Source organism: Equus przewalskii, chromosome 1 (assembly GCF_037783145.1).
Source record: "Equus przewalskii isolate Varuska chromosome 1, EquPr2, whole genome shotgun sequence".
Lineage (NCBI taxonomy): Eukaryota > Metazoa > Chordata > Mammalia > Perissodactyla > Equidae > Equus > Equus przewalskii.
Window position 1 is genome coordinate 63,595,856 of NC_091831.1, and position 12,175 is coordinate 63,608,030.

The 12,175-nt window shown below is 42.4% G+C and overlaps 1 protein-coding gene across 12 annotated transcripts in view; it reads left to right on the forward strand.

The window, feature by feature from the left end:
* The window catches only part of LRMDA (leucine rich melanocyte differentiation associated), a 1,072,656-nt gene that overhangs the window by 615,837 nt on the left and 444,644 nt on the right, over positions 1-12,175 (forward strand). For all 12 annotated transcript variants that reach the window (XR_011524502.1, XR_011524500.1, XM_070566722.1 and 9 more), the window contains exon 5: positions 360-477. Coding sequence is in view for 10 of the 12 variants with exons in the window: in XM_070566722.1 (XP_070422823.1) it covers positions 360-477 (118 nt within the window). In the remaining 2 variants the exon portion in view is untranslated. The remainder of the gene's footprint in view (positions 1-359; positions 478-12,175) is intronic.

The following is a 12,175-nucleotide window of genomic DNA, read 5'->3' on the forward strand; positions in this document are numbered from 1 at the left end:
CTGAGAACTTCCTGTGTAGTAAAGAAGCTGGGCCCATTTTCCAGAATGGAAGGAGGGAAATACATTGATAGGATCTTCCTGGCTAATCTAGATGTGTGTCTGTATCTACCTTTGAGTCAAAAGCAACCATTAGTGTACATTTTTAAAGTTGACTTGTGTGTCTGTGTAAAATATAACCATTTGGGTTTCTCCAGAGAGCGATTATTCATTATTTGTGAAAGAAAAGAGGAGAAGCAGCAGCCAAGATCTAAGATTCTGCAGACCTAATGGTATAGATTGCTGAGCATCAGACAGATTGCATGGACCTTTGAGGCCATCACTCCAACCTTCCTGAGTCGTCTCTGACTTTTCTTTTCCAGATGCTTTGTTCTGCACAAGCTGCCCAATTTGAAGTTTCTGGATGCTCGAAAAGTAACTAAACAAGAACGAGAGGAAGCTTTGGTCAGAGGGGCATTCATGAAGGTGGTGAAGCCCAAGGTAAACTACCTACTCCCTGGTCTTCACAGAGATTTGTGTCTCACTTTGCTGTTTACTGTTTGAGCATGGAGGATGTCCTCCTATGTATTTAGAATGCAGGAGGGATCTCACACTAGGGTTTCATCCATGGATACACTGTTGACCAAACAAGAAGTAGAACTGGGTGTAAGTTGGGTCTTCCCATGACTAAGGGGATCTTATTTGTAAGGTGATTTTACCCAACTGCCTCTTTTACAAATAAAGCAGCACCATACACAGCCCAGTGGTGACATTCCTGGGGGAGTATTTCAGGGCTCCTTGAGGGTGTTTCGTTTATAAGGTAGGGCCTCTGCAGGTCTAGAGCTGAGAAAGAAGAAAGCAGAGAGCACTGGGCGTTTACTACTTCTTAGGTGGGTATGATTCTTCTATTGCCTCAAAGGGGGCACTTCTTTCTTGGGCCAAAGGGGAGCTAGGGGAAAGTGATTCTCTTCTGTCCACAAGTGAAGGCTCAACAGCTCTCGGCGATATCGTTAGTGGGGAAGGCAATTTTTTCCAACGATGTGACCTGGCACTGGTGTGTGCTCCCTACATGTAGCTCTCCAGAGCTTGTTGGAATGGTGTTTACTGACCTTTCTTTTACCAGCTGAGTCTACATCAAGGCCATGGAAGTGAATGTGGTGTCATCTTAATGAAAGCATTGATGAGGCAGGGGAGATGTGGTTTTGAGTCTCGGATTCAGATGAAAGAGATTTTTAAGGACATGAACCAGCTCTTTAGGAGGAGTTGGGGTCCTTCACTGAAGCTTGAGGCTGGAGAATGGACTTGATGTCCCTTAATGACCCCTTTGGAGGTCCCTCACTGCCCTAGGGTTTTGTGGAGCTACATAGTCACTTCCCATGGGATCCTAGCTTGGGTGTTGAAAACATTGGCCTAGAAATCCTGGAGGTCTAGTTTGTCCTCACTTATTGAGTTAGAGCCCTCTGCACGTGCATTGGAAATGATTAAGAGAGAAAGAGAAAAAAAACAAACAGAACCAAAACAGAAAAATGAAACCTCTTCTATCAAGTAGCTCAGCTGGCAGCAGACCTCAGGCCACTTTCTCCCCTGGAATCCATGAGGTGCAACTTATTTCCCATTATGCTGTATAAAATTGCTAACAGTTGTGGAAATATATGATAGGGAGGGTATAATTCTGGCAGATAAATGTATTGTTACCTGTTTCAGCATGTGGGAAATTAATGGAATGATTCATTTCGTAGCTATTAAAGTGTTAACAGTTTTCCTTATCAATGCACAGATTTGACATATTGCTCATGACTGCCTTTAGTTATTCCAGCTTTTGTAATTTTGTCCAAATGAAATAATTTATTTCTCGGACTCCTTTCTTTTTCCTTTGGTTAAAAGATTCCAGAGACAGCCAACACCATCAAACCAAACAAAATACAACAAATGAACTTTTTATAATATCTTAGGTTCCTGCCCAGCCTACATTTCTCACCTAATGCATAAATAAATCAATATTTCTCCCACTCTCATGGTCTTTGACATGGGAAGCTCTACATTGTCACTGGAAGTCTGAAGGGGTACAAAATACAATACTCAGTATATTTGGGTGGGGTGCTCCATGCGTGCCCACCATTGTCCTAAGGTTCTTTGTATGCAGATTTGTGAGTTCTCACGTAACCCTATAATGTAGAAGGAAGGGGGCATTGGCTTACTCTACAGATGAGGTAACTCAGGCCTAGAGATGTTAATTGGGCTGCCCAAGTCACCCAGCTAGTAATTGCTGGAGCTGGAGCTTTACCTGTGTGTCTGAACACAGAGCCCACATTCTTCCACCCTGATTTCTTACCCCTGGAGCAGTGAGCTAAACATTTTCCCTGTGCATCTGTCTGTTCAAACAGAACTTCATAGGAACCTAAGTGAAGACCACAGGTAAAAGCAGGACTGTTCGGTTGGAGCAGAGACATTGGGGGAGAGGATTGAAATCCTCCCCTCTTTTGAAAGCAAGTGGGAATGACTCCTTAAGATCCAGTAGTGGCTGGTTCTCAGAGTCATTAGCAACATCAGCAGAAATGCTCTTCAAAGCTCCAAATTAGTTTCTAATCAATTATAAAATTAGCTCATGTTTGTGTGATTGACTCTTAACATCTTTACTAAATGTGTTAAGCTTAAAAATATCCATTAATTATTTGGAGAGAGACGAAAATACTCTGAGAAAGCATAGGGAGCTTCAGGTGTTATCTTTTTGGAGAGTCGTATGCTTTCTAAACTGGAGAAGACGTCAGAAATCATCTGGTTTGTGACCCCATTTTATGAGTGAAGGAACTGGGAGAGGATGTAGTTTCCTAAAGTCCCCACAGTTCTGTGGAAGCAGAACCCAGGGGTCTGGGCTTCTAGTTAAGTGTTGTGTTTACTCCATGATCCTTGAAGCGCACTAGAAGATTTCTCTGTGTTCCTGGTTTCATATCAAACTGTATGCCTCTCATGAGTGGCAGGTGTGGGGGACTGGAATTGGCCACCCCAAGATATGTTTCTTTGGCATGAGGATTATTTTGTGCTGGTTACTTTTAAAAAAATGCAGACAGGAAAGAAACTCTGAAAAGTAGAATTTACTTACCCTTTGTTAAGAGACATTTACATTTGTAAAAGAAATCTCCATCTGTAAAGGTGTCTCCCTCTCTTTACCAGGAAGAGGGGGGCATGACCTTATCTCTAGAAACTCTTATCAGTGCAGAATGCAAGGACTTAAATCAGACTAATAACCTTACTCTTGTTTACTGTGCTTATCTGATGATCTCCCATAACTGACTCTCCCCACTGCCAACATCCTACTTTGTCTTTAGCTGAGGCTGGTACTTAAGATGAGAACTTCCAACATTTTGGTGAGTTGCTCAGTTTGCCTGAGCCTGTCCCATGTATGCATGTTATAAAGCTTTGTTTAATTTTCTCCTGTTATTCTGTGTCATGTCAATTTAATTCATTGTCCGGCCAGGAGGACCCAGAGAGGGTAGATGAAATGTCTTCCTCCCCTACACAGGCAATTCCCTTTTGTCTATTGTTTTCAGAGATATGCACTGGTACTTTTCTTGCAGATAGAAAGAGGCCAAATGAGCTCCTTGCTGAATTAATAAATGGGTATTAAAAAGGCTGATTCTCATCTGCTCACAGTATGTACAGACATATGTTTGTTCCTATGCAGGTGTGTATATATATATGCTTTCCATTTCTGTGTGTGTATATATATATATATATATATATACATATACAAATGTATGTTCTGGGAGGTTTGTGTACAGCAAGAGTCAGCTTCTAAGTGGAGAGCAATTTCTTCCCCATGAATTGCCAACACTGTGCTGAGCACACTTGGTGAAGACCTATTTTTCATAACAGAATCGGAATCTCAAGTTGGCTTCTGTCCTTTCTGAGGCACCAGCAGCCTGTTGTGCTTGTTCAGCAGAATGCTCTGATAGATGATCAGAAGGGCTGTGATTTGGGGAGCTGTTTTCATTTTATTCCTGACATAAACTATTTGGGAGAATGGAAAAATGCCTCTCCAATCACAGCCCTTGCCTTGGAGGTAGGGAGCAGGTAGTCTGGGTATTCTCGGCTGATGCAAATGCAAAGTCATCCAGGAACTAATAAACCCCCTATGACACAAAGGTTTGATTTGGTATCTGGCAGGCCCTGGTGCTTGAGTGCGAGTTCTCTCCTGCTTTGTCTCACGATGACACATTTCTTCTTCATTGATGCCTTTTGGCTTTTGATTTTTAAAAGCTACCTTCTGTCTGAGCTCTGATTGTTCTACAGAAAGATGCTGTCATTCATTAGGAAGTGATAGCTAATGTTACAAGGGACTCTTCTAGATTTGGGGGTGTGTGTGTGTTAATGGGCCTGCAACAGCCAGGCTTTGCTTATTTCTCAGAATTTAAAAATATATATATATCTTTGTCAAATATTGGCTATTGAATCATGCCACTGTCAATGCAGAGAGCCCAAGCTGGATGCTGAGAAGGTTGAGGCCCCCAAAGAAAGGCTTCTGTAATGACCAGGCTGTGACCCCCCCACCCCCCCCCCCCCCACGCCTTGCTGCACTAGGAAGTGTAGATCAAAGCAGTGCAGAGGCCTGTCCAGGAGGGCATGCGTGGCAGGCGCGCCAGCTTTGCACATCAGAGAGAGAGTTCAAGAATTCGACAGTCAGAATTGCTTAATTATGTCCTGGCTCTGTAATTATTCATCCCTTTTCTGGCAAAGAGCACAGTTGTCATTTCTTTGACATAATTATTTAAAGCTGAGCCCTCTTGTTTACAAGGCATCTATATGAAGCTGGCTGCCAACTGTTTAATCTTCTGAACCTTATAGAAGTGATGGGGAGGGCAGCCACAGGAACAGCTGGACTGAGAATCACAGCCTATACTAGCAAGTGTTTTGATGTGCGTGGTTTTGTTTGTGATTGTGGTCATTCTCCTATAGGTAAGATACGGAAATAGGCATGTTTGTAGGTGTTGATGTGTCTTGAAAATATGTCATGCATGTCTTTATATGGGTATGCCTGGGTTTCCCATCATGTGTAGTTTGTGTATTTGTTTAGTTTTGCATAGTTTGTATATTTGTGTATGTGTATCTTTGGGGGTATTTTTGGGGGAGAGGAGACTATAGAATGTGTGTGAGAGAGAGAGAGAGAGAAAGGGAGGGAGAGAGAGAGGGAGATGTATTAGAGGAATAAAATTCTGAGTACATGTACCTTCTGGAAATCTTTTTTATTCTCATCTTTAAACTGAAAGTTAGAAGTTATTTGGGTCCAAGTATCACCTGCTTCCATGACTACACTACACAGTCCTGCTCTTGACACTTGGAGTTGGGCCCCAATTCCCCTGGGTACCTTTAGTTTCTTCCATCTGCGTCTATGTTTTGAATTTCCACAAAAAAGGGCAACATAGGATAAAGACAGGGAATAGAAGCAGTGGGATGAAGCAGCTGCTCATCCACTGGGGTGTCAGCTCACTGAGGGCATCAACTTTGCCATTTTGATCACTCCCATGTCCCCAGTGCCTGGTCTACGGCAGAGGCTCAACCACTACTTGTCAAAAGAATGCACCAGGATCAACAGAGCATATTGTAAGATTCTTCATGAAAGCTAGTCCATTTTTTTTATTGCCTCAATATGGTCCTCTGGAAAAGCAGGAAAGGAACCTTTGCCTTAAGAAAATGTAGGAACTTGAAACTGTGCATTGGCAGAAAATAAAGATTCTGGGTTGTGTATTTGTTTTTCCAAAGGATTTACCCTGAGCTCTCTTATGATGGCAAAACCTCCAGCCTCTGTGATTCCCTGTGTCTTGGCTTTTCCATTGAATGGCATTTCTAGGGGAGGCAAGGATGTGATCTGAAGCTGCATACTCCCTGTCGCTGCTCAGGTGTTCCCTGAGTCCTTCTTTTCTCAGAATCTACCTGCTCATATCAGGGCTTTTAGGAAATAAACAGTAGTTATTTTCAGAAAACATGTTGGGATGCTCCACAAGTCTTTGTGTAGTTAGAATGAGATTTTCCTTGTCTCAGCTACTATTATATTTTTTGTTTGTACCATAAGGAGCGCTACCTGGTGACTTCTTTGGTTCACTTAGTTGTTTTTCATGCCTACCCTAGTTCTTTACTAAGTACTACCCTGTTATACAGCACAGTGTGTCTGTCTTTCATATCTCGTTACCCCATCTAGCCAATTGCAAACATGTAAAAGGTTATCAGGAATTATCTCTAGATTTATTGCAATTACTAACATTTACTCTACACTCAATATTTTTAAGAATATATATTTTACATTAAGCTGGGGTATGTTTGTTAAATAAATATTGTAAACCTCAAGTACATTCAGTTAAATAGAGGATAAGCCAATATATGTTGAAAGTTCTCTGTGGTTCCAAGCATTCAGAAGAAAACTAAAAATGGCAGTTGAGTTTGTGGATATTTCTGACTACCTGAATATGTTGGTGTTCTATGGTTCTTTTCTGTTTTCGCGCAGATATTTCTTGTCTAGAGCCATATTCAGATTCTATTTTCAGTTACTTTATAGTAAATTTTGAAGGGATAAAAATTTTTTAATTAATTTCTTTTGGAAAATGCTTAGGTGATGTGTTTAGAAACAACTCTGGAAGCCAAAAATTTGTAGTTTGTTTGTTTTTTGTTCTTATTCCTGATTTCACAGTTTGTCACATTCATTTGAGGGGGAATCACTCATGGATTTTGTTTTTCTACATTTTTAGCACCATGGCATCCCAGGTGTTGAGTAAATGCTTTCAGAGTATTGCTCTTTGGAGGCAATTTTGGTAGCTTTTCGTTACCCTGCATTTGATAACAACCCTATGAAATCAGAGATATACTGTTGCAGGAAAGTTGTGTCTCCAGCGTCCTAGCAAAGCCCTGTGGATGGAGAATTAAAATCCACAATAGAGAGAAGGAAAGTGAAACAGAACTGTAGGTGCTTTTGGCAGCCACTCACAGCCACTCCCAGAAGTCCCTGGGGAGTGGTCAGGTACTGAGTACGTAGTCGGTATCCCTCTCCACTAAGCCTAATGCCTGTGTGATATTGTTGAGTCTCTATTGGAGTTATTGGCTTTCATTGCACCTTAACAGCCCAGCTCCACACTCTTCTTCTTTTGGCCTCCAAATGCTTCCTTTTATAGGAAGACATTTGGACATACACATACCTAGAGGATTATGGAAGTAAGTGGCACTTTGTGGGGAATTAGATAAGTATCCCTAGGATACTTTGTACAGCCTCTGGAACCTCACAGTTGGAAGAAGTAGATTGCATCCTTTGTCTAAAATTGTTCCTTTCCCCTTGCCATGGTTCCCCCTCTGAGGGAGGAGCACACTTCCCCATCCCATTGACTTTGGTCTTTGCCATGTGATTCTTTGGCTGTGGAGGGCTGTGTCTGTTTGTGGAGGGTCAAGTTTGCAATTTATCTTAAGATGAAGAAGAGGAACTTTGGCAGGGTTTGAAGTGGGAGAAAATATGGGCAGATCTGTGCTTGGGTCCCTGGGTGTCTGGGAGAGGGAGTAGTAATGCTCTTCAGGGATTCTGTGCCCTGAAGGTATTTTGGAAATCTGTGCAGAGGCAGCTGCTGGCCTGAGGCTGCCCAGCATTCAGAGTGCCCAGGCTGGTGTGGGTGCTCAGGTGGCCACAGAGGTTCAAAGAGCTGGGTCTGAGAGCCCTCTCCCAGGAACCGGCAGCGAGGGGTGTATGTGGTAGCCAGAAGCTCAGATGCTGAGATGAGGAGAAACCCAGGTGCTGTCAGAGACCCAATAGTAACTCCCTTGGCAATGAGTCTATGGCATTTTAGAAAGTCTTTTGACATGTTGTTACTCAAAATACCCTGTCCCCTATGGTATCAGTTGTCTTAGTTTTAAGGAGTAAATTTAAGGCTCCTTAACTGGACCATGGAAAGTCCTCATTTGTGTGATCTCTGGTGATGACTGAGATGGAGCCTTAATAGCTGATTATGTCTATAATCTGTACATTTCCAGCTTGACATTTTCTTGATCCACTTTAAAAGACAGTTTTTGGTATTTTGCTTTTGCAATTCAGGCTTTTTTGCTATTTTTAAAAATTAAGCTTGCAAAGAAAGAGAAGAGGAGAGGGAGGTAAAGATGCTTCCTTAAGAAAGTAGATTCTCAGAGAATAAAGTTGGGGTGCTGATTTAAAGTTACCTGTGTTTAAAGCTAACATTATCCCATGTTCTGAGGGTAGCTTCAAGGCTTGGCAGGGAGCTGCTCTCAGTGGCAGGTGCTTTGGTGAACTTGGACGACACCTATCCTTAGTATGCTTTACTCCACTTGCCATTGCTGCCTCACACACTAATTCTTTGCCTTGAGCCTGATGATTCCAGCCCAGTGATGAGGATGAGTAGGTTGAAAGTACAGGGCAACTTATCTGGGAACAGAGTAAAAAGGCTAACAACTGAGGTCTGAGTGAAGGGAGGATTATGAAGGCTTGAGCGTTCCCACCTTCAGTCAAACCAGGGCCTTGATCCTTCTCCGTCTGAAGAACAGCTTTGTAAAGATCTGCCTTGCTTGGGAGGTCCCTTCTGGGCCCTTGGAAACATCAAATGGTAGGGATTGAACCCCAAGCAGATAGGCATCCAGAAGCCATGCTTCCTGGATGCATGGGTGGATGGATGGGTCACTCTGTAACCACACAGATGCCAGGCCACTAGGGAAAAATTGTGAACATTATTCTAAAGCTAACTTTGATTACATGTTAAGATTATTTGCAATTTCATGGCTAAAGGAGAAGGAGAAAATGAGGATGGCATGGTCCCAATGTCTACTGTAGAATTTTGGTTATTTCCAAACTGCCTGCAACTAATAGCAGATGCATTAGTTTGTTAGGGCTGCCATAACAAAATACCACAGCCTGGGTGGCTTAAACAGCTCATTTTCTCATGGTTCTGGAGGCTGTAAGTCCAAGATCAAGGTGTCAGTATTGCTTTCTTCTGAGGCTTCTCTCCTCGGCTTGCAGATGGCTGCCTTCTCACTGTGTCCTCGTACAGTCGTCTTTATGTGCATGCACATCACTGCTAACTCTTTGTGTGTCCGGATGTCCTCTTCTTATAAGGACACATCATATTGGACTAGTGCCCACAATGATGGCCTCATTTTGGCTTACCCACCTCTTTAAAGGCCCTATCTCCAAACATAGTCACATCCTAAGGTATTGGAGGTTAGGGCTTCAACATAAGAATTTTGGGAGGATACAACTCAGTCCACAACATCAGACAAGATGAGTGAATTTTAAGAAAAGATATAAAAGAAAACTCATGTAAGCTTAGTGATAAAAGGGCTGTCTCTGGTATTTAACATTTACTTGTTTTCATTGTCCCCAAAAGCCTAAGAAGAAAAGTAGCAGATAGGATAAAGTAGTAGGATAATCTTAGGTTATCCAACTTGAACAGAGGTAAAGGTCTTCACAAAGTTTGATGGAAATAAAAATCTGATCTGTTTTCCTGAATGTGGCTAATACGTACTTTTCAGGGTATCATCCAGGTGAATGCCCAGCAGGTATGTACAGATAAGTACCAGTATCAGTAGGAGCTCCAGTAATGGCACTTCCTTCCTCCACACAGTAGGCTCAGTGAGGAGCCCGATGCTCAGAGGAGACCTTCTTCTCATTTTAAAAAATTACCTTTACCCCTAGAAGTTCTCCTTGCCCCGAATGGTTCCATGAGCAGTAAAAAGAAGCTATTTGTTGCTATAAGGGAGAAGAGTTCTGATACATTCCAGCTGCTCCCCACCTGTTTCTCCAGAGAGCTTATTTCTCCCTGCCAAGACCTCTGGGAATATCCACCTTCCCAGGTAGCTGTTGGATCTGGCTTGTGAGTTGGTCGCAACTCTCCAAAAAGTGTATTTTTGCCTCTCCAGGGTTTTTTCTACCTGTGGTCACCAGGGCTTACCTCTGGGGCCCTTGTACACATTCCAACTCCAAATGCAACATGATTGTCCCTTTGACCAAGCAAAGTGGTGTTTCACAAGCGTGTTAGGGCAGGTCTGCCCTTGGGGTCCCTGAAGGCTGGTGGTACAATTAGCTCTTTTATTTGCTACAGTAGAGTATCTTAGATGAACAGACAGGGGCACCATCAATAATGTACAGATGCTCTGTAATTGGGGCTTCCTTTGATGTTAATTTAGCTAAGTTCAATGCTATTGTCAGTGATAGCAATTATGCTCTCAGCCTTTTCACCAAGGACATTTTAGGATAATTTTATTTTTCATGTGCATTTTAAAATATGGCAGTAAATTTTGAGCTACATTACCTGAATTAGAACTCATTATTTCTTTTCAACAGCAAACTAATGCTCTCTGCCTGGGCTCCAAAGCTGTATTTTTTTTCCCTTGTTGAAGTGGGGAATTTTAAGTGGGGCTTCTACTTCATGAAGCTTTTAACTCATGAGTGAAATTTATAAGTGAGTCACTTGTTTTCGGTTGGCATTTTGAATTGTCACAGAGGTTATCTGGCTTAGCAACCTCTCCCATGCTTTACTTGGCCCATTTTTATTAATTCCTCCCCACCACCCAACCTTTCCTTTTGTTCTTGACGTGATTCAGGAAGTTGCCTCCAGCTGTTCTTTTGGGAAGTTTTAAATCTGAATTTATTGTGGCTGTTGTATTCCAGAGAAAACCTCTGATTTTTACTTTGTTCATGGGCTATGGTTAGATTCGCTCTTCCATTTGGGAGCTGGCCCCACTCCAAGTTTCAGGATTACATTTATGTTTGGATTAAAGGCCAAACTTCTACTTTCTGCCATCTAGTTCTTCATTGTTTTACGGGAAATGTTATGTCTTGTTCCACGTCTATTGTGAGGATTAAATGAGATAATATGTGTAAGGAGCTAAGACTGTCTCTGTTATGTAGAATCAGGGGGCAACTAGTGTTCCTTGTTGTTTAATTTAAAAACAGAAGTTTTTGTGGCATTGCTATGTCATGGGTTTGCATGTGTGACCTGGGGGAAGTTAATTTGGGCTTGACATGGGGGTGTGTATTAGTCAGTACAGACTGCCCTAACAGAACATCATGGATTGAATGGCTTAAACAAGAGAACTTTATTTTCTCACAATTCTGGAGGCTGGAAGTCTAGATCAGGGTGCCAACATGGTCAGGTTCTGGTGAGACCTCTCTTGCCACTTTGCAGATGGCTGCCTCTTGCTGTGTGCTCACATGGAAGGGAGGGGATAATCTTCTTCTTTTGATGAGGCTACAGTCCTGTTGGATCAGGGCCCCATCCTTATGACTTCATTTAACCTTAGTTACCCCCTTAAGACCCTACCTTCAGTTACAGTCACATTGGGGATTAGGGCGTCAACATGAATTTGGGGGGGGACATAATTGAGTCCACAGAAGGGGGTACTACTCCTATATCCCTGGTGGCTTAACTGAGTTTTATACTTCAGTGAAATGTTTCTAAGGCTTTTACTAAAGTATCTACTTCCCAATGAGAGTAAAACACCTAAAAGAAAGGAATATGGGGAGAGAAAGAAGGTTTATCCTGGGGAGATCATGGCCCCTGAGTTAGGGGGTCTCCCCAGGCACTGCACAAGGCCTTTTTGTTCTTGTGATGGCAGAGGGAGAGAGCCAGGGCAAAATGGAGGCACAAGAACAGTCAGTACAGTGTGGAGGACAGAGGAGCTTCCATGGTCACTGATGGAAACAGGAGGGCCACGGTGCAGCGGCCCCGAGTGGACAGCAGTGGAGCAGTGAAGGCTCTACACAGGGCCCAAATCAGGGAGAGGATGCCTGGTTCCAAAAATAAGCCATTAAGCCCTTTTGTCTGGGTGACCTTAGACTCAACTCTCTTAATCCTCCTTCAATTCCCTTGGCGAATCTGGAAATCAAGGCTGATGTTTAGATCCTGGAATTCGTCATTGGAGCCAGCCTCCTTCTACCCCATAGTAAAATGGAATGATGTCTGGGGGCTTGTTACACACATCCAAAGAATATTATCTCATCATCAGAAAGGCTTTGAAAACCCAAGGTTGAGATACTGGATCTCTGGATAATTAGGAAACAACCAAGAGCTGTGTTACATAGCCACATTTTTTTTTTTTTGAAAAATCTGTTTCCGTTTAGTATAATGTTTAAAAAAAAGAGTCTAATTTCTGCGCCCTTCTAATTTTTAGTTATGGGATGTTTTGGAAACGATTAAATTACAAATTATTGTTTATATCCTCT